Source organism: Rhodotorula paludigena (assembly GCF_050403205.1).
Source record: "Rhodotorula paludigena JCM10292 DNA, Rt_paludigena_JCM10292v1_ctg38, whole genome shotgun sequence".
NCBI classification, from domain to species: Eukaryota; Fungi; Basidiomycota; class Microbotryomycetes; order Sporidiobolales; family Sporidiobolaceae; genus Rhodotorula; species Rhodotorula paludigena.
Window position 1 is genome coordinate 115,120 of NW_027481420.1, and position 25,327 is coordinate 140,446.

A 25,327-nucleotide genomic window follows, 5' to 3' on the forward strand; every position below is an offset into this window, starting at 1 on the left:
GTGGATGGCCGCGGCAGCAAGCGTCGACTGCACACGTCAACACACGGAGATTTCCCGGCAGGAGTGGCACCACGCAACAGCATCGAGCCTTTGCCTGGGCAGCAGCCCTAGCTTCGTCCACAGCCAGCCATGAAAAGCTGAGAGCAGGTGCGCAAGCGACGATCAGGAGGCGAGAGAAGAGCGGGAGACAGCGAGACCCAGCGAGCGAGATACGAGGGCAGCACGGAAGGCTCGACAGCTGTCCATCCGGTCCACCGGTCGGCTGCGTGCGAGTGGCTGCGGTGCAACGCCTCGTCAGCCCCACCTCCGCCCTCTCGCCATCGCCGCACCTCGCCCCGCCTCGCACTCAGAGTCAGAGCGAGTCCGTGCAGGCCCACGCGCACGATGCAATTGCGCCTCGGCATCCTCGCGCTCGTCCCCCTCGCAGCGACCGCCGCCGCGTCGTCGTCGTCGTCCCCCACCTCGCTCGAAGCGGCGCCGCCTCCGCCTGCACCGGCACCTGCGCCAGATGCGGCCAGCTTTCCGCGAGCGCACAGCAGCTCGGACGAGCCCTACGGCTACGTCACCAACGGCGATACGGGGGCACCAATGCCACTCGCCGGCACTCGTCCGATGGTCAGCATCGCGCCAAGCGGACAGGTCGAGATGCTGACGGACGACCAGGGCAACGGCATCACGCCCTCGTACGTTGCCTTCACGCCCGGTAGCTACGGCGAGCGCTTGGTCGACAACCCTTTTGCGCTGCCGCCGTCGAAACGACCCGACGAGTGCCCGCCGTGCAACCCCTTCAACTGCGTTCTACCCGCCTTTTCCTGCTTGAACAACGGTTCGTCTGCATGGTGTTTTCGCGGCAGGGAGACTGCCGATTGACACGCGGATTTCAGGCCAGTGCAACAGTTTCAACGGGCAGTGCATCTGTCCGCCCGGGTTCGGCGGCGAAGACTGCTCCAAGCCGCGTGCGTCACCCTGACCTGCTCCTCAACGAGATGCCGCTGACCTGAGCGGTGCACGCAGTGTGTGGCTCGCTCGCCGACGGCTCGGAGCGCTACCCTCGCGAGGGCGAGTCGTGCGACTGCAAGGATGGCTGGACCGGCATCAACTGCAACGGTGCGTCCTCTTTTGACCGTCGTCCCGCTCTCTTGCAAAAGCCACGATTGACCTTTCTCGATGCAGTCTGCGAGACGGACGAGGCGTGCGAGGATTTGATCGCGCGCGAGCCGCCTTCGCTTCGAGGCGGGAAAGAGGAGGATGACGATGACAAGGCCGTCTGCTACAAGGAGGGCTACGGTGTCAAGGAAATGTACCAGATGTGCGACGTCACTAGTGCGTCTTCAGTCCTACGCTTGTTCTCGAGCTCTGTATACTAACGTCGCTCGCACAGACCGCAAGATCCTCGACATGCTCCCGAACCGCCCTCCACAGGTCACCTTCACCTGCGACATGGCTTCGCAAGAATGCGGATTCCAGTTCTGGATCGGGCGCGTCGAGTCGTTCTACTGCGGTCTGCAGAACTGCACCGCGACCCACGAGGTCGGGTACGAGCAGAACTCGACAGAGTACCGCTGCGAGCAGGTGCAGTGCGCGTGCATTCCCGGCAGGATGCTCTGCGGCGAGAACGGCAGTGTCGGTGCGTCTCGCCCTGTGGTCCGTCGCCGTTTTCACGTGACTGACGGTGCGACGCGCAGACATCACCGACTTCCTTGCCGAGGAGATCAAGGGACCTGGCAAGTTCACGTCGCGCACGGGCGAGTCGTCGCGGTTCGAGGAGCCCGCCATGAACCAGCTCATCAACGACGTCTTTGGCGACACGCACATCACGATCGACTGCAAGGCGGGAGAGTGCTTGCGCCGGCGCGACGTGCCCGGCTTTGTGGTGCGCTGCCTTGTCATTGCGGATCGATGTAAGTGGAGACTGACGGACTCGCCCGCTGCAGCGCCCGCCGAAACCGAATAGCCGCGTTGGCGTCGTCGTCAGTGTCTGCATGGTCATCGGTGTCCTTCTCCTAGGCCTCTTCTGTGCGCACAATCTGTCCTTGAGACCACTCACCCGGATTGACCCTGATGTGCGCGCAGTGTTCTGGTACCTCGGCCGAGGTAGCGCGAGCGGCGAATATTCGTTGTTCCGCGGCCGCATCCGTCTCCCCACGGGTGGATCGCCTGGCGCCAACGGCGATGCTGCGCGCTCGCTCGTTGAGAACCACATCCCCGCCGCGCTCCAGTTCTCGCAGCTCTCGTACGACCTCCCCTCGGGCAAGCGCCTGCTCGAAGGCATCTCGGGCTCGGTTCAGCCCGGCGAGATCATGGCGGTCCTCGGCGCCTCTGGCGCGGGCAAGTCGACCTTCCTCGACCTGCTCGCGCGAAAGGACAAGCGCGGGACCGTCAGCGGCGAGATCCTCGTCAATGGGCGCCCCGTCTCTGCGACCGAGTACCGCCGCGTCGTCGGCTTCGTCGACCAGGAGGACACGCTCATGGGCACGCTGACCGTGTACGAGACGGTGCTCTACTCTGCGCTGCTGCGCCTCCCGCGCGACCTCTCGTTCGAGGACAAGCGCATGCGCACGCTCGAGACGATGCACGAGCTCGGGATCCTCGGGATTCGCGACAGTCGCGTGGGCGAGAGCGGCGCGAGGGGCATCTCGGGCGGTGAAAAGCGCCGCGTGTCGATCGCGTGCGAGCTCGTCACGAGCCCGTCGATCCTGTTCCTTGACGAGCCCACCTCTGGTCGGTCTCCCTCGACCCGTTCCCCGCCCGGCTTGTGCTGACTTGCGCGGTGGGCAGGTCTCGACTCGTACAACGCCTACAACGTCGTCGAATCGCTCGTCCAGCTCGCCAAGACGTGCAAGCGCACCGTCGTCTTTACGATTCACCAGCCGCAGTCCAACATTGTCGCGCTCTTTGACAAGCTCGTCCTGCTCGCTTCGGGGCGAGTAGTCTACTCGGGCCGTGCGAACGCAAGCCAGGCGTATTTCGAGCGGATCGGCTGCCAGTGCCCGCCCGGCTTCAACATCGCCGATTACCTGAGTACGTCTCTTTCACCACACGAGCGCCAAGTCGCAACTCATCTGTTGCTCTGCGCAGTCGACATCACCGCTCAGAAAGAGAAGGCGGCCTCGGACGAGCCGTCTGTCGCAGATGCGCTCATCCAGCTCGATGGGTCCGCAGGCAGCGACACATCGGGCGAACGCCGGGATCCCGAGCTGGGCGTGCGCTCGTCGCGCGCCGCGTCGTCCACTATCGGCGAAGATACCGAGCTCGAGACGAGGAACGGCGGCAGCTCGACCGCAAGCCCCATCAAGCGCTTCTTCTCGTCGTCCACGTCGGGGCGGTCGACCCCAGTCTCGACGCCGCTCACTCCCGAGCTGACGCGCCTCGTCGACGCCTACGCTTCGAGCTCGACCGCGCAGGAGGAGCTGCGCGATATCGCGACGGCCAAGACTGCTTCGGCGACAGGCGGGCGCGGCGCACAGCCGGACGAGCTCGTCCTGCGCAATTTCAAGCGCGCGACGTGGTGGAGCCAGTTCAAGATACTGAGTGGGCGGGCGTTCAAGAACCTGTACCGCGACCCGATGCTCATGCTGTCGCACTATGCGGTTGCCGTTCTCGCTGCCGGTGCGTCCTGCGGTGATTTGCGACTCCTGCCGCAGTTTGTTGACCATGAATGACCGACAGGCATCTGCGCCTTCCTTTTCCGCGGCCTAACGTACGCATCTTTCTCTTTCCCAGCTCTCATCGCGAGGCCGCTCACAGCTCGCACCTCGCAGGCTCGACATCCCGGGCTTCCAGAACCGCATGGGCATGATCTTCTTTGCCCTCGCGCTCTTTGGCTTCGGATGCCTCACGACCCTCGCCGCCTTCTCCGGCGAACGCCTCCTCTTCACGCGCGAGCGCGCCAATGGATACTACAACCCGCTCAACTACTTCGCCGCCAAGCTTCTGTGCGATGTGATCCCGCTGCGCGTCATTCCCGCCTTCGTCTTTGGCGCGATCGTCTACGCGCCCGTTGGCCTCGTCCCTGAGATCATCTCGTTCTGGCGCTTCATCCTCGTCCTCGTCCTCTTCAACCTCGCCGCATCAAGCGTCGTCCTGCTCCTCTCGATCTTGATCAAGAACTCGGGTGTCGCCAATCTGGTCGGCAGCCTCGTCATGCTGTTCAAGTGCGTCGCTCGTAATTCCATTCTACCCCGTTCATCGTGGCTCACTTGCTCTCGATTGCGCAGCCTCCTCTTTGCCGGTCTCCTCATCAACAAAGACAAGCTGCCGTGGTACCTGCAGTGGCTCGAGACATGCTCGTTCTTCCATGCGGCGTTCGAGGCTCTCCTCGTCAATGAGGTCCGGTATCTCCAGCTCAAGGATCACCGCTGTGCGTTGGACTCGATTCGCTTCTGCTCAGATACGAGCTGACGCGTGATTATCCTGCGCAGACGGCGTCGATATCGAGGTTCCCGCCGCTGCCATCCTCTCGATGTTTGGCTTCCGCGCGCAGGTCCGTTTATTGAGCGAAGCGCCTACTCGCAGCATTAGGCTGACTCAACACATTTGCAGGCCTTCTGGTTCCCCGACGTGACCCTCCTTGCCGTCTACATTGCCGGCTTCACCGTGCTCTCGTACCTTGCGTTGGCCCTCTTCGTGCGCGAGCGGCGGTGAGATCGCTCGGGTCGCCTTGTATAGCGCTAGACGGAGGCGAAAGAGCTTTGTAGTGTACCACTGTCAATCGTTCGCGTTTCTCTGCACGCTCGATCCTGCTGCGAGTGCCTGAACGCGATGGCGCCGCTGCAAATCTTTCTGCTCGTTTGGGTGACAAGACTGCTATCGTCTGTACACTAGTTCGCACTACAGCACAGCCCGCTGGCGAAGGCGAAGACGGCAATCATCAGGCTGGACATTGCGACGACGGGAAGAATGGACGCTACAACAGGAGATCAACAACACGACGGTACGGCGCAGCAGCCAATGAAGCCTACAACTTGCGTGGCTTCTTCCCCTTCCCCTTCTCCTTCGGGGCGGCTTTGCCGGCCCGCTTGTTGCCTGCAACTGCCGGCTGTCCCTGCTGTAGCTTCTTGGCTGCATTTGCCTTCTTCCTTGCAATGGATCTAGTGCAGGGCAGAGCGTCAACCGAAGCGCGGGTGAAAGCACGTGCAAAGGACAGAAAAGGCGGATATCGGCGACCTCCCTGTCGTTAGGGCCGACCCACGCCCACATATTGTACCCGACGTTGAGGCCGACGTTGTTCCTCAAGCACCAGTCGATGGCGTAGCGCTGCTGCGGCGTCGAAAGCTCATGACGGGTCTCCCACAGGTCGACTCGCAGGTCAGGATCGGCAGAATCAACGGAGGCAACCGTGTGGTAGAAGAGGAACTCGTTGTAGGTGTCGGGATCAGGGTCGGTGAGGTAGTCCATGAAAACATTGATGATTGTCGTTTGCTCGGCTTCTGACAGCTCTTCGTATTCGTGCGGGAGGGCGGTACCGTTCCAGACAATGCGGTAGATGCCCCACGGCTCCCAGGTATTGGGCTGTGCCTTTGACGGTTTTGCCTTCTGCATGAAGACGGCGTAGTCGGGCTCATTCGTGATATCCTCGACAGCGGCCGTCTGCACAAAGGCTTGACCAGGCTGGCGGCAGCCAATATTGCGCTTTGCAACAAAGCAAGCGCGAGCGGTGCCGTACTGTGGACGCCTCTGCAGAAGATCACATGCCCGTAACGTAAGCCTGAGCTGAATCGGCTCGTGAGCAGAGGCAGCTCACCGCGAGCGCGCTGAAGGTTTTCTGGGTTTCGCCGCCCAGGTCACCTCGATGTGCGGGAGTATGAGTGCGCGTGCGTTGGACCTCTGCGCCGGTTACGTTGAAGATGGGCTCGCTGTCCCATGAATGCTCGCGATAAATGTTGAAACCGGGTTGCTGCAGCGAAGCAGGACGAGGACGATCACGGGCGGCCTGAGCAATGATGCAGCGTCAGCGCAGACACGGGCCCAAGAAGATGTCAGACACCACAATTACCTCGTGCAAGGCAAATTGGGCTTCCTTTTCCTCCTCGTCGTCCTCTGCTTTGACGATGCTGCAAGGAAAGGCGACATTAAAGGAGGACCATTAGGTGCGAATTTACAGGAACGGACCTGTGCTGCCTTTGAACCTGCAGCGGACCGCTCTGCTCCCGCTTGACACGCCTCGGCGACGCCTCCGAGTCGGTATTTTCCGCTTCGTCGTCGTCTTCGTCTGTCGCTCCGACAGAGGCAAAGTCCTCATCGTCTTCGTCGTCGAGCACAATTTCTTCGGCGTACGAGAGCACCGTTGATGCGCGAGCGGAACGACTGCACGAGAGCGAGAACGCATCAGAAGAGTCGTCGAGGGCAAGCGGACTTGCGCGCACCGCCGCCCCGAGCCGGAATCTTGCGAGAGGCCTTCAACGTCCTCGTCCTCCTCTTTAACCTGCTCTGGCGCCCCGTCGATCGGACCTGGAACCTGGTTCGGCGAATCCGCGTCCTGCTCCTCCTCCTTGACGGCTAGGAGCGGAAGCGCGGCGTTGGTCAAGGGCGCGAGAGGGGTAGCATCTTCGCGCTTGATCCTCGGCGCGGGAGATGGAGCGGCTGAACGACGTCGCTCTGCGTCTGCGATGAGCAGGCTGTGGGGACGGAAGGAAGTCTGCCAGAGTTCGCAAGGCGCAGGAGCAGGTGAATAACTTGCTCAATTTCCCATGGCATTGCCGGCATGTTGAGAAGCGGCGGGCTTGTCACGGAAGCAACGTAGCAGTGAGCGGGAGACGAAGTGGAGCGACGAAGAAGTGATGAACAAGTAATGAGAGCGAGAGCTTTCCACGTAGGCGCGACAAGCAGGAAATCTAGATCCAGAAGGCGCCATTTCAGGAGCATCACAGACGATCTACGCCCGACCATTCGATGCTCGGCTGACCATCTCCTCGACGCCGACAGGCGAGTACTCCCCGCCCTTCTCGAGCACCCATACAACGTCATCCTCGAGGTAGACGGTGACACCGCCCTTTCCGTCAATGTTGCGCGATACGCGGAAGGTTGTCTGACCCTGTGGTGCGACTTTGCCCGTGGGAAGGAACACGAGGTTGGCGCCCGCAGCGATCTCCTCGACAACGGCCCGGAAGGAGACGTCCTCTGCGGCGGGCGCAGGTGGCACGGTGGTCGGTTGACGCGTAGAGGGGGCGCTGCGTGATGTCGCCGTGGCGGAGGACGAGGTCGAGTGCTTCGGCGTAAAGTCCGGCTTTTTTAGGCTGCGGTGCAGATAGACGGTGAGCACCTGCCGCAACCCGAGAGCATGCGCTAGCTGTAACGCACCGGTACTTGGCATCCTCGCCGAGCGCCATGGCCTGGTTCATCAGGTCGAGACCTTTGCGGAAGCCGCGCGAGACGCCTGAAAGGGCGACGACCTCGTCGCCGAAGTACGATTTCCACCACGAGTACCTGCAGGACGACAAGTCAGCATATCCTCGTCACAAGCAAGGGGAGAATAGACCCACCACTCGGCGACCTGCTCGAGGTTGGGCTCGCTCGTGAGCCAGACGTAGAGTGCATCGCCCCACTTGGGGAAGAACTCGGCCTCGATGAGCTGGCTGAGCATCGAGCTGCGCAAGAGCGTGCGCCAGCCGAGGACGGCATCAAGCGGTGCGAGGTCCTGCGAGCGCGGGTTGACGACGAACTTGTCGCGCAGGAGAGCGCCGAGCTGCGGAAGGACGTGCTTGAGCAGCAACGTGACCCAGTCGCTCTTCGAGAAGGCCTGTAGGTGTGTGGAATCAGGCTCTGACCCGAACGCAGGGGCTGAGAGAAGACGCACGTCCTTCCACGCCTCGAGCCCTGACGGCACCCCGTCGCGCGCCTTCCAGCCCTTGAGCCACCCGCGCACCTTCCGCTTGGCTTCGTCGAGGACGATGTCCATGCGTTCGCCAGCGTGCTCGAGCCAGGGGAAGACGAGCGAGTGCAGCGGCGGCGAAGCGCCGCGCTTGGCGGACGAGGGGGACCAGTCGGCGATAGCCGACGAAACCTTGGGGAGGATGAGCTGGTCGAGCATGTTGTCGCGGAGGAAGGAGGGAAGAAGAGGGAGCCAGGCGGTGTAGAGTGAGACGAGCGGTTGCGGGTTGGCAGGCGACCAAGAGTTGCTGCAAGAGGTGGTGCGTCAGCTTGGAAGCTTCAAAGAAACGAATGTACTGTAGCGTACTTGACAGCCGAGCGCACGCGCGGTAGCCACACGGTCCACATGAGTGTTTCGTACGCCGTCATCTGCCTCTCCGCCTGCCGCTTTCGTGCCGCCGCAATCTTGTCCGCCTGCGCTTGCGCGCCGTAGACGTCAAGCTCCTTCGATGGTTCCGCAGTAGAGGGAATGGCGTGCTTGTCGATGAGGAAGAGCTTGCGGAAGCGCTTGAGCTGCGAGACCGTGTACGACGGCGAGGCGAGCGGGTCCCACGACTGCCACAGCCGGCGAAGCTGCCGGGGGACGGAAAGATCAGTCCAGGGCTCACCGAAAACCTTCCGAGAGATACGCACAACTGGAGTGATGGCGCCGACGACGACCTCGTCGAGACCCATCTCCTCGTACTCGCCCGCAAACTCTCCGAGCAATCGGTCAAACTCGTCCTCGAAGCGCCCGAGCACCTCCTCCGGCTTGACCGCCTCGTCGCCCTGACCCTCGAGCGCGCGGCACAGCTCGACTGCCTCGCTCTCGAGCTCGCGGACGCGCTCGACGCACTGCACGATGCCGCGGAGCTGCGCGAGCTTGCGCTCCTGCGCCTCGACCACGCGGCGCATGCGCTGCTCCTCCGACGCGAGGTACGCGCGGCGCTGCTCGACCCCGGCACCTTCGCGCGCGAGCGAGCGCAGCGTCGAAGAGAAGGTCGAGCAAAGCAGCGTGAGGTTGTGCCGGAGCTCCGGGAGACGGGTCGGATCGGCGGAGCCGGCGCCGAAGGCGGGCAGGGAAGAGAGGGACTGATTCGGCAACTGCGCAAGAATAGCTGTGTCAAGACTTGTAAGCAAGCGGTTGAAAACGAGAGGGCGCACCGCCTGGCCGTTGAGGTCGACGAGCAGCTCCTGCTGCATCTCGCCCTCGCCAACGCCCTGCTCTGCGACAATCTCTTCGTACGTCTTGTACTGAGTCTTCGCCTTCTTCTCCTTCTTGGGCCGTGCAGACTGCCACGCGTTGGCGTGTGCTGCGTGCTTCTTCTCGGCGGCCGCAGCGGCGCGGGTTGCGGAATCGCCCGTCTCGTCGTCGCCGGCGTGGCCCTTCCTGTGTGACGAGATGAAGACATCGTCAGCTGAGTTGGCGACGTAAAGGAAGGAAGGGGACGAACCTCCTCGCCTCCTCTAGCAGGGCACCTTTGCTCCTCTCGCCGCTCTGGATACCCGCATTCTTCTTCCTCAGCTTCTGCCCCTCGCCAACGGGCGTCACAATACCCTGACGCTCCTTTCCGAGACCCGTCCCGCTCTGCCACCCCATCTTTTCGAGCATCTTCATGCCGACTGACCCGCTCGACGCGAGCGACGCAAAGTGCGCCGACTCGGCCTTGGACAGCTTCGACCGCGGGACGGGCCCGCCTGCCGCACCGGGAGGCTTCGGTGCCGTCGGGAGGAAGGAGCGGCGTTCGCGCGGCGCGGTGTCGTCGGCGACAGCGGGAGGCGGGGCAGGCGAGGCGGTGCGCGAGTTGGAGAGCGAGTCGGTCGCCGTCTCTGCGGGCGATGCGGGCTCCGGACCCGCGAGCTCGGCACGCAGTGCGTCGACGAGCGACTGGTTCGGGCGCGCGCCAATCCCCGCTCCGGCTCCTCCTGCAGCACCAAGTCCCGCCCGCGCCGCGCCGCCAATACCAGCACGTCCGGCCGCTCCCAGACCGGTGTGCGGTGTCGATGCACCCTCCATCGGCGAGGCTGTTCCGCTCGACGACGAAGCGGCCGTCGCCGACGCGAACGCCATCGCCGGCTTCGCGCCGAGCCCTGCGCGCGCCGAGGACCCGATCCCACCGCCGCCGCGCCCGCCGATGCCGGCCCGTGCGCCGATTCCGCCGCGCGACGAGCCGACGCCGCGAGGGGCAAAGCCGAGGGACGAGGTTATGGGCGTCTCTCCGGGGTCGGGCTCCGAGGCGGGAGCAGCGGGCGGAGGTGCGAGGCCAGCGACAGGTGGGAGGTCGTCGTCGTCCTCTGCCTGGTCGTCAACTGCCTCATCTTCATCGTCTTCATCGAGCTGGCGAGTGGCAATGTCTTCGGCAGACATGACTCCCTCGTCGTCCGACGACCCGCCAAGCTCCATGGCGATGTCCTCCTCGTCCTCGCGGGCGGCTTCGATTGGCAGAGCAGTCGAAAGATTGTCGGTCGGTGCAGCCGACTTGGAGGTAGAGGGGGCGGCGCCTGCAGCAACAAAGGTCGGGATCCTGCGGGCGAGAGGAGTGAGTCGGCTCGCGTTGGGAGACTGCGACAGCGAGAGTGCGGCGCACTTTGTGTAGTCGGGCTTCTTCCCCTGTGCCCCCCTGCTCGACCCCACGCCCTGTGCGCCCCTGCCCGCCCTGCCGTCGCCGTCGTCGGCGGCCCAGATGCCGTACGTCGCATCCTCCTGGAGCTGCTCGCGGGTGCGCTTCTTGCCGCGGTGGGCTGCGTGCGGGTTGCGGAAGAGCTCGCGCTCGGCGGCGACGTCTGGATCGTCCGGGTCGAACGCGTCGTCGGGGTCGTCGAGCGGCGAGGACGAGTCCGAGTCGGAGCCGTCGTCCATCCACTTTTGCTTGCGCCGGGCCATGCGGGGCAGGGAGGGCTCGCGAGTGCGACTCTGACCAGCTCACGCTCGACCGTCCACGGCGAGCGCGAGAGGAGCGGGGGGGGCTAACCTCGTTCGCCGTGACATCGCCTCGTCCTCGCCCTTTCGAGCTCTCGACGCTCTCTGCAGATCGGCCGAGTAGCTTGCAGGACAGGAGAAATGCCGCCGAGCAGCACTCCTCGCTCGATCGAGGACATTCTCGCAAAGCAGCGCGAGGAGAAGGAGGCCCAGTCTCGCGTAAGTGGAACCGCCCCTCAGACGCTCAGTGTGGACCCTGGCTGACAGACAGGGAGACGTGCACGCACAGCCCAAGTTCCTCTCGAAGCAGGAGCGTCAGGCTCTCGCCCTCGCAAAGCGCGCCGCCGAGGTCGAGGCTCGCAAGGACCAGGAGCTCGACGCCCAGCGCAAGCGCGACGAGCTCGAGCACAAGGCTCGCCAGGAGCGCAGCGAGCACGCGGGCTCGTCGCACGCGCAGGGCAACGGCTACGGCGGCGAGCGCGACGGGACGGCGAGAGGGGCCCACTTTGTCGGGTACGGCGGCGACCGCGGGGACGGCGCCCTCAACTACGGCTCGGCACAGGGAGACTACGGCAGGGGCGGCTACGGCGGCGCGAGGGGCGGGCGCGGGCGAGGGCGCGGCGGGCTCGGGTACCACGGAGGACCGCCGCCACCCGCTGGGCCGCGTGCAGACGCGTACGATGGCGTGCCCACAGGCCCGAGTGGGCGTGGTGGGCGTGGAGGCGCGAGGGGCCGGTACGACGACCGCTGGGCGGGGCAGGGCGGGCGCGGTGGAGGATATCCGCCCGCGCGGAACGACGACCCGAGGCGTGCGGACGGGACGAGGGAGACTGCTTCTAGGGACGGCTCGCTCGTCGACCGCCATAGCGACGTCGCCAAGGATGCGTCCGCTCCCGTCGTCAACGGCGGCGGCTCCGCCGCCATGGACGGCAACGCCGCGACGGCATCGCTCGCAAAGGAGGACCTTGCCGCACAGCCGATGACCGTCGACTCGTCTACTCCGCCCCGAAATGCCACGGAGCAACCCTCGGCGGACAGCTCTGCTCCCGTACCTCCCGCCGATGCACCGCCCGCGCCTCCGTCCGATTCGGCGACAGCTCCTCCCGCCGCTAAAGAGCCGACTCCTCCGCCGCAAGGCAAGCTCACACTGGCTGAGCTCGCCGAGCTCAATGCGCAAAAGAATGGCTCGTCGTCCTCGGCCTCGACCTCGACTGGCCTCCCCATCCTGAATCAGCAGCTGCACGCGGCGCGGTACCTCGGCGCCAAGATCCCCGACAAGCGCGTCAAGCGCAAGAAGCAGGGCAACAAGGTCGACTTTGACTGGGACCGCAACGAGGACACGCTCGCGCAGGAAGTCGACCCGCTCTACGCCCCGCTCACGCCTGCGCCGCCGGCCTCGGGGCCCAGCGGCGCACGCGGCGCAAAGTCGGATCTCGATCGCCCCGTCGGTGCCGCGTCCAACACGCCCGCCGCGCAGCCGATGCGCGTCACGCTCTTCGGCCGCGGCAAGCTCGCCGGGTTCGACGCAGACGTCGAGAACGTGCCCGGGCGCAAGGGGCGCGGCGCGCTCGACGAGAGGCACTGGTCCGAGAAGACGCTCACCGAGATGCGCGATCGCGACTGGCGCATCTTCCGCGAGGACTTCAGCATCTCTGCGCGCGGTGCGTCCCTCTTCACTCGCTCATGTCCCGAGCGGTCGTGCTGATTACTCTTTGCATTCACAGGCGGTCACATTCCGCTCCCGCTGCGCTCGTGGAAGGAGAGCAAAATCCCGCAGCAGATCTTGGAGGCTATCGAGTCGATTGGGTACAAGGAGCCGAGTCCGATTCAGCGCCAGGCCATTCCTATCGGTTTGCAGAACCGCGATCTCATCGGTATCGCCGAAACCGGTGCGTCACGCCCGCTTCTGCCTCACCCGCCTGTGCTGATGAGCGTGCCGCATTCTCGCAGGTTCCGGTAAGACGGCCGCGTTCACCATCCCGATGCTCTCGTACATCGCGCGCCTCCCGCCCCTCACGGACGAGAACCGTGCCAAAGGCCCGTACGCGCTCGTCCTCGCCCCGACGCGCGAGCTCGCGCAGCAGATCGAAGCCGAGACGAACAAGTTCTGCCGCGCGCTCGGGTACCGCTGCGTGTCGATCGTCGGTGGCAAAGCGATCGAGGAGCAGCAGTTCAACATGCGCGACGGCGCCGAGATTGTCATCGCGACGCCCGGTCGACTCAAGGACTGCATCGAGCGGAGCGTGCTCGTGCTCGCGCAGTGCACGTACGTCGTCATGGACGAGGCCGACCGCATGGTCTCGCTCGGATTCGAAGAGGTCATCAACTTCATCCTCGACTCGCTCCCCGTGAGCAACCTTAAGCCCGACACGGCCGAGGCAGAGGACGCAGAGAAGATGACCATGACGCTCTCGGCGCCGCAAGGCGAGGAAGGCACCGTGCCAGCCGAGCTCGCGCTGTACCGCCAGACGGTGCGTTTCGACCCCTCCCACCCGTTTGCCGAAGTCTGTGCTGACTCGTCGCCATGCAGGCCATGTACTCCGCCACGATGCCGCCCGCCGTCGAGCGTCTCGCCAAGAAGTACCTGCGCCGCCCCGCCGTCGTGACGATCGGTGTCGCCGGCCAGGCTGTCGACACGGTCGACCAGCGCGTCGAGATGATCAACAGCGAGGAAAAGAAGAAGTGCGTCCTCTTCCGCAATGTCGCTGTACCATCGTGCAAGAGCTAACTTGGTGTGCTGCAACAGGTCGCGCCTGCTCGACATCCTGAACAACGGAGGATTCGAGCCGCCCATGATTGTCTTCGTCAATCAGAAGAAGGGTGCCGACGTCCTGCAGAAGGACCTTCAACGCTCCCGGGTGCGTGCCCTGCCTGGTGCTTGTCCCGGTTTCTCGTGCTGACCCTGTGGCCCTTGCAGTGGAACGCCGTCACGCTTCACTCCGGCAAGAACCAAGAGCAGCGCGAAGCGGCTCTCAACTCGATCCGAACGGGCGAGAACGACATCCTCGTCGCGACCGATCTCGCTGGGCGTGGTATCGACGTGCCCGACGTCTCACTCGTCGTCAACTTCCAGATGTCGAACACGATCGAGGCGTACATCCACCGTATCGGTCGTACGGGTCGTGCCGGCAAGACGGGTGTCGCCATCACGTTCCTCAGCGATACGGACGATGAGCTCTTGTGCGTCGAGCGATCTTGCGAGCTTTTGACCCAGACTGACTCTGACCCTCTCTTGTAGCTACGATCTGAAGCAGGAGATCACAAAGTCGCCCGTCTCGCGCTGCCCGCCCGACCTCGCCAAGCATCCGGCCGCGCAGTCCAAGATGTCCACCGCTATGAAGCGCCGCGCGGCCGAACTTGACGAGTAGATTCGCGCGCTCTCGGAGATGTGGCTCGTAGATCGTGTTGTGCAGTGCAAGGACAAGGTTTGAACGTGACATGCGAGAGGCGGGTGTTGCAGTGAGCAGGCAGTACGACAAGGATGACGGAAGTGACAATGCAGGAAAGTTGAATGATGTTTGCGTCGCTAGACGGACGACAGACGGCATAATGCAGGGACTGGAGGTTAAGCGGACTCAAGCGAGACCAGCCTTGCGCTTCTTCTTGAGCTCGGCGCGCAAGCGTTCGCGCTCTTGCTCTTCTTCGTCTTCGCGTCGTGCCTGACGCGCGCTGCGGTCGCAGAAATGGGGTTCAGCTTTGATAAGACGGGCAGAGTGAAGGACGAAACGCACGCTCTCTGTTCTTCGGCCAGTACGTCGCGTCCCGTCGCCTCCATGTCGCTCGAGTCGTCGCTGTTGTAATCGCGCGCCAGGTCTCGCTGCCGATTCCGACCCATGAGCTTCCAGATCGCGTCCCGCTGGTCGTTCCTGAGGCCGCTCCCCTCGTCCCGGCGATCGCGCTCTTGGCGAGGTCGCTTCCTACGCCGCTCTTCCTCGGTTGAAGAGCTGTCGTCCTCTTCGGACGACGACACGGAGCGGCGACGGGCAGACTTCGACGTGGACGCGCGCGCGCTGCCGTTTTTCGGCTTCGCGCCGCTCGAGCCCGTCACAGCGGGCGAGGCAGTCCTTCGCGCCGGCGCCGACAAGCTCTTGCTCGCTCCCGCCGCGGCCGCCCCACTCGCCGAGACCGACTTGGCCATCGGCACGCTCGCGCCGCCGCTCCCGCCCTTCTTCAGGCGCATGTCGCGCTCGATCTCCTCGATCGTGCGCGTGTCGCGCTTGACCATGTTGAGCTTCTGCGGCGCGGCCGAGAAGCCCGCTTTGAGGCGGTCGCGCGTTGAAGCTGCAGAGGTACTGCCCACCGCGCTGAACGAGGTCGAGCGCGACAGCGCAGAGGACTTCGCAGAAGAGGACGTGGCGTGAGATCTCGCAGACGCGAGAGACGCTGGAGAAGCGGTCCGGGCGGGGGCAGCTTTGGCGGCGGATGAGGTCGACGGTCGAGGAGAGTCCGCCGCAGCGGGAGAGGCGCGAGCCGGAGTGGCCTTCTGCGTACGTGCGAGGGCGAAAGCACCGCTCGACGGTTCGTCATCGCGGAAGAGCGCGGCTTGCTTCCGCCGCGCCTTCTCCTCGCGCGTGCGGATGGCCGACTCCTTCTCCGTCTCCTTGCTCTTTCCCTTGTTTACCGACGAGCTACTCTTGCCGTTAGATGCAGAGAACGCCTAGTACGAGGCAGAAGTCAGCCGAGTAGCGCGCTGCGCACTGAGGGTGAAGGACGCACCTTGGACCCTCCCAGGCCCGGGATTAGATGGTCGTCCTTGCCGTCCGGGTCCAGCCCGCGCTTCTTGCGCTCGAGCTTGAGCTCGTAGAGGTTGTTTGTCTTGGGAAGCGCTCGCGCGGCGGCCTTTTTGCGCTCCTCGGCCTCGCGTTCTCGCCGTTCGCGCTCTTCGCGCTCCTTGCGGCGCTCGTCGGCAAGTCTGCGGGCCTCAGCCTGCCGCTTGGCTTCAGCTGCCTCGGCCGCCTTCTTCGCCACGGCACGTTCCTTTTCCAAGCGAGCATGCTCGGCTTGCTCGCGGGCAGTATTGCTCGCAGCCTGCTTGAGGAGGTCGGCGAACTGCGTGGACGATACGCGTCGTCAGACCTGACGGTCAGTACAACTTGATCAGGGTCTGCGAGAGGCTCCACGTACGTTCATGGTCCGCCCTCGGCGCCCCTCGTTGACGTCGCCGTTGCGGCGATGAGCGAGTCGTGTGCGCGTGCAACAGCACAAGGAAGCTCAGGAAAAGCTCTGGTCTGGTCAAAAGAGCTCTTTGTAGCACTCTGGAGCTCTAGCAAGTCGCTTCAAGCGAGAGCAAGCGGAAGAGACGCAGTGGACGTCGAGAGAGGACAACGTTGGCCTCGTGTAGACCCGCTGCACCCGCTCGTACCGCTCCTGAGCAGCTGTACAGACCTTAGAGCGACTTTGCTGCCCGCTGCCTACCCGCCCAGGCTCGTCCCGCCCTTCTCCGCCTCGGCGTCGCGCTTGCCCCGCCCGCCAGCACCGCCTCCTCGCCTTCGCATCGCTTGCACCGCCCGCAATGGACAGCTCGGTGTTTGCAGAGTACGAGACCGACCTCGTGCAGCTGCTCAAGGGCGTCGAAGACAAGCTCAAGGGCGAAGCGGTGACGCTGCGAGGGGGTGCAGCCCTGTTCACGCGTATCTCTTTCGGACGACATGCACGCTGACCGTGTATGCCCTCGCGCAGATGAACGCAAGAGCTTGTTTCGCCGGATTGAGCGCGAGCTCGAGGAGGCAGACGAGATTGTACGCTTCCAGCGCCCGATCTCTGCTTGTTCTGCTTGCTGAGTCGGACCGCCCGCAGATCGAGCAAATGGAGCTCGAGGCGCAGACGGCAGATGTGGACAAGGCCGAGCTCCAGGGAAAGCTACGAACGCACAAGGCCACCCTCGCGCGACACAAGCAGGACCTCGTGCGCCTCGAGTTCCATTTCCGATACATCCTGTCCCTGTTCTCATGCGTGCGCCTACAGAAATCCCTCGCGGCAGGTGCAGATCGAGACGACCTCCTGTCGGTCGGCGGGGCCTCCCGAGCGGACCACACCGCCATCGAAATGGGCCGCGCCGACTCGCCCTCGTTCTCGCAAGCCCAGGCGCAGCGGTCGCAGCTGCTGTCGGCAAGCGACAAGCTCGCAGACGGGCAGCGAAGGCTGGAGGAGAGTCAGCGGTTGGCGCTCGAGACGGAGGACGTGGGAGCTGGCATCTTGCGGGACCTGCGGGGACAACGTGACGTCCTCGAGCACACGAGGGACACGGTACGTTGCTCCATGGCCGCATTGTGCGAGCCTGTCTGATCTTTCCAGCACGGCAGCTGTACGAGGCAGATGGTTCTATCGACAGGGCGTCCGGCACCTTGCGGAAGATGGTGCGAAGGTAAGGTCCTTCGAACCCGGCGAAACGCTCTGCCATCGGTCCCACGCTTTGTGGCGATTTCAACTGACGATCATTCCGCGCGCGCAGAGCATACCAACAACGTGCTGTCACATACGCCATCATTGCGCTCCTCGTCCTGCTCATGTGCGTTTCACCGCATCGACTCGTCGCCGAAACCGTTCGTCCGCGCCCACTGACGCGGGAATGCTTGGCAGTCTATATGTATTGGCCTCCAAGTTGTTTGGGTGATCGCCCACGCGTCCGCCGCAAAGAAAGAGCCATGTCTCCCGGAGATGGTCCGCGGCCCGCCCAGACTCTGTTCGAGAACGACCCATGACTGCTTGCGTCGGGCTTCCCATCTTGCAGTGCCACCGGCATGCACAGGAGTGCCCGGCTATGAGGCGCAGGAAAAGTGCCGGCGGCCTCAGCCGGAACCGGGCGCAGTGGGGGGCTTCCCCAGAACGACGGCCCAGATCCGCCTTGGCCGCCCCTGACAGGAACGACCGGACAGTGTGCGCTCGCATCTTCCGCTTTTCTGCGCTCCAACTGGCGCTCGATTGGGCTTTGCTGTGTGCCTGGCTCCTCCCCACCCCCCGTGTCGCCCCAAGTTCTGCCACGGCTCTCCACTTTCTCCTCCCTCTTCTTGCTCTCGCTGCGCTCTCTTTCGTGTTTCTACTTCACTTCGCTGCCAAGCTTGCTCTCGAGACCGTCATGGGCAGCTTCCAGGGCGAATACGTCGACGAGAAGGCGGTGGTGGAGCACGTTGACAACGTGCGCACTGTCCGCGTTTGTCCGTCCAGCCCATGCACACGTTCGCTTACCATACCACCATCTGGATCACAGATTGCCGCCGCATCCGCACAAATCGACCGCAAGGCGGAGAAGCGCCTCCTGCGCAAGCTCGACCTGATCATCTTGCCCCAGGTCACGCTCCTCTTCCTCCTCAACTTCATCGACCGGTTCGTCCTGGTTCCTGCTCCCCCGCCGCTAGCAGGCACTGACGAGCCATGCACTACAGCGCTGCGATCGGTTTGTCCTCTTTCGTCGATCCCTTCGGCTCGACACTTGGCTGACGGATTCCTGCATCTCGGCGCTGCTCGTCGCTCCTTTCTTGGTCACTAGGCAATGCCAACGTAGCAGGATTCAGCAGGGACATCGGCTTGTCCGTACCCAAGAAGTGCGTTCCGCCGCCCTCCCACTCGTCCGGCGGCGGTGTACTGACCGGTCCCGCTTCTGCAGCGAGTACAACATTGCGCTCATGGTCTTCGTGAGTTGTCCTGACTCTGCGTAAGTCAAGCGCTTGTACTGACAGTCCCGTCGCAGTACATCTTCTACATCATTGGCGAGGTGCCGTCCAACCTGGTCCTGAAGAAGATCGGCTCGAGGTGGCTCTCATTCGTACGCCTCCTCCTTCTCCCGCTGTCTCTGCAAGCTCCATTACTGACTCGTCTGGTCGACAGCTCTGCATGGCATTTGGTGCTGTCACGATCGGCAGTGCCTGGGTCCACAACTTCGGCACCTTCCTGGGCGTTCGCATCCTCCTTGGTATCTTCGAAGGCGGTGTCATTCCGGGTATCGCCTTCCTCCTTACGCGCTTTTACACAAGGCAAGTCTCATCCATCTCGGCGAAGAGAATGGCAATGCCCCGTTGGCCACGCCTGTCGCCAAGCCCGCGCACTCCCTTAGCACACCCAACTGACTGAGCTTGTTCTCCCACGTCTGTTGCTCTTTCCGCCTGCCGAAAAAACAGGTCTGAACTCGCCTTCCGCGTCGGCGTCTTCCTCAGTCTCGGTCCCGGCCTGAGTGGCGCTTTCGGTGGCTTGCTCGCTGCTGGCTTCCTCAACGCCGACTTCCCGGGCTTGCGCACCTGGCAGAAGATCTTCGTCTGCGAGGGCATCATCACCGTACGTACCGTCACTCGTTGTCCAAAAAAGCGCGCTAATGTTCATCCCGTCGCGCACAGGTCGGCTACGGCATCATCTCCTTCTTCATCATCCCGACCTCGCCGGAAACTGTCCGCTGGCTCACGCCGGAGGAGCGTGCACTTGCTCTTCGCCGCCTCGACATTGAGCACTTGGGCCAGACCGACGAGAAGACGACGGTCCGCGGTGTCTTCAAGGCTCTTTGCAACCCTTTCACCTGGCTCTGCACCCTCGCCTACGGCTTTATCAACGTGAGTTGATGGCGCACTCACCGGAATGCACTTTGTGACCGGCAGAAGGCTGAATCCGCTCCATCTCCGTCCACACAGGTCATCGTCCAAGGCACCTCGCTCTTCCTGCCCACCATCATCAACGGTCTGGGTCGGTATACTACTACGGAAGTCCAGCTTCGCACAGTTCCGCCTTATATTGTGTCTGCCGTCTGGGCTGTCGGCGTCTCGTACATCTGCTGTGCGTCTTCCGTTGTTTCCGTCGCTCGGACGGGCTCATTCACGCGCTGACTCACCCGCTCCTCCTTCACAGGGAAGACCCGCCGTCACGGTCTCTGCATCGCCCTCTCCTCGGTTCTCAGTGTCGTCGGCTACATCATGTTCCTTGCGAGCGACAACCCGAAGGTACTCTATGGAGCGAGTTTCCTGACTTTCACGGGCGCACGTGTGTCTTCGCTCCCTGATCTGCTCACGCTGTGCTCCTTGCTGATAAGCCTACTCCTCACAGTCCCGTGCGGTCCCTTCTTCCTTGCCTGGGCGACGGCCAACGCTGGCAGCCCGACCGCTCGTGCTGTCGCTGCTGCAACGGTTCCGGCCTGGGGCTCGTGGGGCTCAATGGTACGTTTAATTCACTCTCTAGAGCAGGCGCTACACTCCATGGCCGGAGCTCTCGTCCTGGTCGTCCTCGAAAGTCGTTCACTGACCTTCTCCACCTTCTAGGTCTGCACCTGGCTCTACCTTCCGAAGTATCGCCCTCGCTACATTCCCGGCAACTCTTTCAACCTCGCGGCCAGCCTCTCCGCCATCACCCTCGCGCTCTGCCTCATGTTCTACTGCATTTGGGAGAACAAGCAGCGCGAGGCGGGCAAGCGCGACCACCGTCTCGAAGGCCTCACCGAGGAGCAGGCGCGCGCGCTCGGCCACCGCCACCCGTCGTACCGCCTTATGATCTAATCAGCTGGCGTCCAAGCAGTGCCTCCTACAACATGTCGGGATTATGGTCAAATGCGTTGGCGTTGTCTTCTCTCTGTCCCCTTGTCTCTTCCATGTACCGCTCTCCATTACACATCCAAGCGAGCAATGTATGTCGATGACCCCCAATTTGGAAGTTGCAAAGCGAGGGAGGCTCAAGCAACATCACGGCAGGGAATCTCCGGCACGGATCTCACGAGTAAAGCCATCTCGAGTCCGTACGTGGTGCAAACGGCCCATGTCTTTGGCGACTGGATGCTGAGCTCTTTTTTCATCTCAGACTTGATTCGGGGATGCAACCGTTGTACGAATTTACCGGCAGACGGCGGAATGCAAGTTGCGAAGGTCAATCAGTCTGCCGCTTAGCCTCAACAAAGTCCCAAGAATCGCAGTCTCGGTGCTCGTGTATTGCAATGGTCGTGACCGAACTCCGGTTCCACACGAACGGAACTGCTACTCGGGCACCCACCGCTCCGGGAAGCTGCACTCGACCATTTCCGGCTTAAGATCTGCCAACGTGTTGGCGCCGAGGAGGCGCATTGCGTTCTGAATCTCGTTCTCAAGGATGCGGATCGCCTTGTCAACGCCATCTGCTCCGTACGCCGACTGGGCGTAGAGGAATGGTCGGCCGAAGCCGACGCCGCGGGCGCCGAGGCACAGTGCCTTGAGCACGTCGGTTCCACGGCGGGCTTGTCCGTCAACGTAGACTTCGAGTTCCTTGAGAAGAGCCGGGTTCTTGCGCCGGACCTCAATGAGCACATCGAGAGGTGCACGAGCGCCATCAAGCTGCCGTGCGCCGTGCGTGGACTGCGGGAGCAGGTCTGGCGTAAGCGTGCAATGTCATGCAGTCTCAGGATCCAATGCGATTCTCCACACGGCGTACGGTTGTACTGGCGAGCGAGACGGCGCAGCGAAGGAGTCATGAGACGCACCAAGACAACGCCGTCCGCTCCATACTGCTTCGCCAGTTCGACGTCCTCGACACATCCGACACCCTTGATGACGACAGGTACACCCGGAGCGCGCTCCTTGATCCAAGCGATATCTAGGGGGAGGGTCTGGTGTCAGCTAAGCGGAAGGCAAGGGCAAAATGAGAGCAAGCGAACCATCCCAGTTCAAGTTGGCGTCGATGTGAGCAGCTGCCGGTAAAGTCATCCATCAGCAGCAGTCAACGACGGCTCGACCCGAGAGGCATGGAAAGGACGCACTGTCGGCAATGTCGGACACTCCACGTTTGGCAACGGTCTCCTCTACCTTGCTTCCTGCCGCTTTCCATTGCTGCAAGCGCACACGTGAATCAGTCGCAGCCGCGAAAATAACCAGAAATCGCAAGACGTACCGCTGCGATCGGGTGCTCGTAGTTCTGGCTGCGCGCCTTGAGCTTGAGATCGCGCTCGCGCTTGCCCAGTACGGGCACGTCCACCGTGACAAAGATGGCCTTGGCGCCCAGCGCGAGAGCCTTCTTCAACTTCTCCTCCGCGATCTTCTTGTCCGAGTGGACGTAGAACTGCCACGCCAGGTTCTGGTCTGGCTCCTTCACCTCGAAGATTTCGTCGATCGAGCAACTTGCGCCCGATGACACGACTTGCAAGATGTCGTGCTTGGCGACGCCGCGAACGATATTCTGTTCGCCGTCGGGGTGGCCGAGACGAGCGAGGCCGGCGGGAGCAACAAAGATGGGGAGGGGAGTCTGCACGGCAGCAACATGAGTTTCTATGTCCAACACGCGGCGGAAGCGCTTGTTGGCTCAAAAGGGACGGCGAAACGTACAGGAATGCCGAGGAAGGTGGTGTTGGTGTCGATGTGTCGCATCTTGCGCAGGACCCGCGGACGGAAGCGAACCCTTTGCCACGCCTCGCGTTCGTCGCGCAACGCTGTAAGATAGCGCGTGTGAGCGCAATACGTTGAGCAACCTCAGCAATGCTGTCGGCCTACTCTGCTCCGTTTCGGCTGAACAGGTCAAGTAGGTCAGTCAGGCTGGGCCGATGCGGGAGTAAACAAGCGACGTACCTCCTGTTCCGTAGTATGACATCGCCATCTCGGACAAGATCTTCTGCGAAATCTCCTCGAACTCGTCCAGGCAGACAACCTGCAAAGGAGGGATCAGTTTGCGGGTTCAACTTGGTGTGGATGGCATGGCACGCGCACCGTCTCGACATTCCTGAGCTCCTTCCGCGCCTGCTCAATGCGCAAGTCTTCTGCATTCTTGCCGCCGCCAATCTTGGTCACCTCGTCGACGTCAATCCGTCCGACGAAATTATCATCCGTCAAGAACTTTTCGAGCGTTTTCGGCGGGTGGATCGACTTGAAGACCTTGGTCACGTCTTTGCCAGCATTCTGCTCGAGCACTTTGGCGCCTCCAGGCTGCAGGTTGAGCGAGTGAGCCTTCGAAGGTCAGAATGGAGGACGCGCAGCGCAATGAAGAGAAACGCACGTGAAGCTCGACAAAGTTGGTGATACTGCGGAGCGCCCGTCGTCAGGTGTGCACAAGAATGCTCGGTAGGAGGCAGATACGCACTCCCAGACCTCATCGTCGATGCAGACCCACATCGAGTCGCGCGAGTTGTGCTTCGCAACCTCGGCAGCCGAGATGCTGCGGGCTCGCCCGCGTTGCTTGACCGGGAGCTGAGCATCGAGAAGGACTGGAGAGCGAGAGAAGAGGTAGAGCTGAGTAGAAGCAGCCCGATCAGCTTCGCGTCCGCGCAAAAACGCGCCTCTTCCGCTCTCCGCGAGAACAAGCGACTCACTCCGGCTCCACCGACAGCCAGGGCAGCGCCCGCTGCAAGACCGAGATGGGACGCTCGGCTGCCTGCGGTCGTCGCGCTGGCGTGCGGTGCTGCTTTGTTTGCGAAGCGGCGCGCCTGCACCTTTGGCGGCGCGGGCGAAGCTGCCGCTCTCTGGCAGCGCAGAGCTGTGCGCACGCGTGCAAACGACATTGGCGAGTGCGCTGGTAGCTAAGCAGGCAGCGCCGCGTTGCTCACCGTGCGATTGGAGGCCCCGCCATTCGTGCCGTCAATCGTGCCGGGGGTGCCTCGAGGCGGGTGGGGGGACAAGCTTCTCTCCAGCTTCCGCTTCGGCAGGCCGTGCCGACACGCTCCAGACCCTCTCGGCAGCCTTGCCGGTCGACAGGTGGCGCTGATCGGCATGCAGGGGCCTCCACGAAATTGCCCGCGTCGTCTCCTCCGCGTGGAAGCACCACGGGCTGATTCTTCGGCTCCTGCTTTCGCTTCACTTGCACCGCACGAGCTTGACCGAGCTCTCTGACCTCCGCCCCGCTCAACTCCAGGACATTCGCTCATGGCTGCGCCTCACTCAGCTTACCCTCGCACGGACTTCCCTGAGGACCTTGAGTGTCACCCTCTCCTCGTCGTCGACTATGCCAAGGTGGCCGCTGGCGACGATGCTGAGATTGACACCCTCTGGAAGGCGTGTACGACTATCGGTTTCTTCTACCTAAAGAACCACGGCGTCGAGGACCTCACGGAACCCATGTTCAAGATGGGCGAGGACACCTTCAGCCAGCCTCTCGAGGACCTGCTTCCCTTTGAGCAGGGCGACAGCGGTATGTCTGCCGGCTACAAGCGCGCAGGCTCGACAAACGTGGACGCCAAGGTGCGTTGGGCCTGTTTCCACTGCTCGCACCTGGTCCGCGTTCAGCGTGCTTATCTTGCCTTCCTCTGGACAGGGCAACGTGGACACGGTCCAATTCATGAACGTGGCCAAGGATGACGCGCTCGCCTACCCGGAGGTCCGCCAGCGCACCTACCCGAAGGTCGTCAACGAGCACATGAGCACCATCACGAGCTTTATCCGCACTTGTGAGCCAGGCCCACGCACATTTTACACTGACAAACGTATCAACGGCGTGCTGATTATTGGCTTGCACAGCCGATAACGTCCTCCAGACGCTCATGGGTGTCCTCGAGATCCGCCTCGGCCTTCCTAAGGGAACCTTCGCAGCACTGCACAAGGAGGGCGACATCTCGGGCTCCGAGTCGCGCTGCATCCTCAAGCCTGCAGAAGGCGAGAAGGGCTATCTTGCCGAGGGAAAGTCGGAAGACGGTGATCCTGCTGCTGCCATCGGGTGCGTCTTTCCGTCCCTGCTTTCACGACTGAGACCCTTTGCGCGGGTCACTGACTCTCTCGTCAATGTGCTGCAGTGCTCACACGGACTTTGGCGTACGTCTGGCTCTCACGTTCCACGTCAAGGCTCTTAGCCTGCACAACGGGAAAGATCCTCTTCTCCCTGGTACCACCAACACTGACTTTCCTCATCCCGTCTGAACTTTTGATCGGTCACCTGCAGTCTTGTGAGCGGCTTTTTCCGCTTTCAGAAGCGCTGAGCTGACTCTGTTCTTGCCTCTTCACCTCCTGCCTTTTCATTCCATCTCTTGCCGATGCGACTCATGTGCCTCTCACGTATATCGCATGTCTCGCCCCTGTACAGTCTCAATGCTTCACGGACGCGGCTGTGGCGGCCTGCAGGTTCTCCCGCCAGGCACCTCGAAGTGGCAGCACATCCGCCCGCTTCCCGGCCACGCCGTCTGCAACGTCGGCGACACACTCTCAGTCTACTCGGGCAACCTCTTCAAGTCCAACGTGCGTCTCCCTGCTCTGTTGCCGTCGTGAACGGCATGCGCGAGTGGACCCCAATCGAGACTGACCTTCTCGATCCCGCTCCCTCCGCAGATCCACCGTGTCGTGCCCCCTCCGCCGCCCCAGAACATGCACGCCCGCTGGTCGCTCGTCTACTTCATCCGCCCCGGCTTCGACAACCCGCTGCGCCCTCTGTCCGAGAAATCGGAGCTGATCCGCGAGAATGCCGAGAAGGACCCGGCCATGGTGGCAATGCCGAAGGACCAGACTGCCGGCAGCTGGTTCCAGCGTCGTATCAGCCTCCAGCGCGCGGCTAACCGCAAGGGTCCCGAGACATGGGCGCAATCGAGGGGTACTGAACGTGAGTTTCGTCTCGTCCGTTCGCCTCTTTCGACAGTGCTCACCCTCGCGAATCTCTGCCCATAGACACGCCCGGCAAGGCCTGAATGGAAAGGCGCATAAGGTCTGTACATGC

General features: G+C 62.9%; 9 protein-coding genes across 9 annotated transcripts; 5 read left to right on the forward strand and 4 right to left on the reverse strand.

Moving 5' to 3' along the window:
• Positions 1-384: 384 nt before the first annotated feature.
• Positions 385-4,644, forward strand: JCM10292_002903 (uncharacterized protein; the record flags this gene model as incomplete). Its single annotated transcript, XM_076650640.1, has 15 exons — positions 385-826; positions 885-956; positions 1,015-1,107; positions 1,174-1,323; positions 1,382-1,627; positions 1,686-1,873; positions 1,935-2,016; positions 2,074-2,721; positions 2,779-3,021; positions 3,079-3,609; positions 3,670-3,700; positions 3,762-4,154; positions 4,218-4,360; positions 4,422-4,483; positions 4,543-4,644. The coding sequence occupies 15 exons, from the start codon at positions 385-387 to the stop codon at positions 4,642-4,644; spliced, it is 3,426 nt and encodes a 1,141-aa protein (XP_076503826.1).
• A 313-nt stretch (positions 4,645-4,957) lies between these two features.
• Positions 4,958-6,705, reverse strand: JCM10292_002904 (uncharacterized protein; the record flags this gene model as incomplete). The annotated part of the gene is made up of 7 exons (XM_076650641.1): positions 4,958-5,090; positions 5,198-5,676; positions 5,744-5,932; positions 5,996-6,053; positions 6,112-6,306; positions 6,366-6,553; positions 6,676-6,705. 7 exons carry the CDS (start codon positions 6,703-6,705, stop codon positions 4,958-4,960), a joined length of 1,272 nt encoding a protein of 423 aa, XP_076503827.1.
• Positions 6,706-6,874: 169 nt separating this feature from the next.
• On the reverse strand, positions 6,875-10,732 carry SPP382 (mRNA splicing protein SPP382; the record flags this gene model as incomplete). The annotated part of the gene is made up of 9 exons (XM_076650642.1): positions 6,875-7,235; positions 7,300-7,425; positions 7,482-7,738; positions 7,796-8,117; positions 8,177-8,442; positions 8,503-8,952; positions 9,013-9,238; positions 9,303-10,373; positions 10,437-10,732. 9 exons carry the CDS (start codon positions 10,730-10,732, stop codon positions 6,875-6,877), a joined length of 3,375 nt encoding a protein of 1,124 aa, XP_076503828.1.
• A 177-nt stretch (positions 10,733-10,909) lies between these two features.
• On the forward strand, positions 10,910-14,136 carry JCM10292_002906 (uncharacterized protein; the record flags this gene model as incomplete). Its single annotated transcript, XM_076650643.1, has 8 exons — positions 10,910-10,987; positions 11,058-12,429; positions 12,493-12,657; positions 12,719-13,239; positions 13,299-13,450; positions 13,515-13,626; positions 13,686-13,948; positions 14,007-14,136. 8 exons carry the CDS (start codon positions 10,910-10,912, stop codon positions 14,134-14,136), a joined length of 2,793 nt encoding a protein of 930 aa, XP_076503829.1.
• A 207-nt stretch (positions 14,137-14,343) lies between these two features.
• JCM10292_002907 (uncharacterized protein) lies at positions 14,344-15,898 on the reverse strand (the record flags this gene model as incomplete). The annotated part of the gene is made up of 4 exons (XM_076650644.1): positions 14,344-14,437; positions 14,500-15,425; positions 15,485-15,817; positions 15,893-15,898. The coding sequence occupies 4 exons, from the start codon at positions 15,896-15,898 to the stop codon at positions 14,344-14,346; spliced, it is 1,359 nt and encodes a 452-aa protein (XP_076503830.1).
• Positions 15,899-16,280: 382 nt separating this feature from the next.
• JCM10292_002908 (v-SNARE domain-containing protein) lies at positions 16,281-17,381 on the forward strand (the record flags this gene model as incomplete). The annotated part of the gene is made up of 7 exons (XM_076650645.1): positions 16,281-16,380; positions 16,448-16,506; positions 16,565-16,672; positions 16,733-17,014; positions 17,071-17,132; positions 17,220-17,276; positions 17,348-17,381. The coding sequence occupies 7 exons, from the start codon at positions 16,281-16,283 to the stop codon at positions 17,379-17,381; spliced, it is 702 nt and encodes a 233-aa protein (XP_076503831.1).
• A 462-nt stretch (positions 17,382-17,843) lies between these two features.
• On the forward strand, positions 17,844-20,238 carry JCM10292_002909 (uncharacterized protein; the record flags this gene model as incomplete). The annotated part of the gene is made up of 13 exons (XM_076650646.1): positions 17,844-17,903; positions 17,976-18,091; positions 18,151-18,161; positions 18,255-18,309; positions 18,372-18,399; positions 18,456-18,530; positions 18,593-18,738; positions 18,883-19,036; positions 19,096-19,305; positions 19,384-19,525; positions 19,598-19,729; positions 19,793-19,902; positions 20,005-20,238. 13 exons carry the CDS (start codon positions 17,844-17,846, stop codon positions 20,236-20,238), a joined length of 1,473 nt encoding a protein of 490 aa, XP_076503832.1.
• A 471-nt stretch (positions 20,239-20,709) lies between these two features.
• Positions 20,710-23,192, reverse strand: JCM10292_002910 (FMN-dependent alpha-hydroxy acid dehydrogenase; the record flags this gene model as incomplete). Its single annotated transcript, XM_076650647.1, has 12 exons — positions 20,710-21,063; positions 21,189-21,301; positions 21,363-21,395; positions 21,465-21,534; positions 21,596-21,946; positions 22,027-22,130; positions 22,192-22,206; positions 22,267-22,345; positions 22,405-22,620; positions 22,691-22,715; positions 22,775-22,923; positions 23,004-23,192. The coding sequence occupies 12 exons, from the start codon at positions 23,190-23,192 to the stop codon at positions 20,710-20,712; spliced, it is 1,698 nt and encodes a 565-aa protein (XP_076503833.1).
• Positions 23,193-23,553: 361 nt separating this feature from the next.
• On the forward strand, positions 23,554-25,298 carry JCM10292_002911 (uncharacterized protein; the record flags this gene model as incomplete). Its single annotated transcript, XM_076650648.1, has 7 exons — positions 23,554-23,868; positions 23,942-24,074; positions 24,145-24,340; positions 24,417-24,435; positions 24,742-24,855; positions 24,946-25,213; positions 25,279-25,298. The coding sequence occupies 7 exons, from the start codon at positions 23,554-23,556 to the stop codon at positions 25,296-25,298; spliced, it is 1,065 nt and encodes a 354-aa protein (XP_076503834.1).
• Between the last annotated feature and the right edge of the window lie 29 nt (positions 25,299-25,327).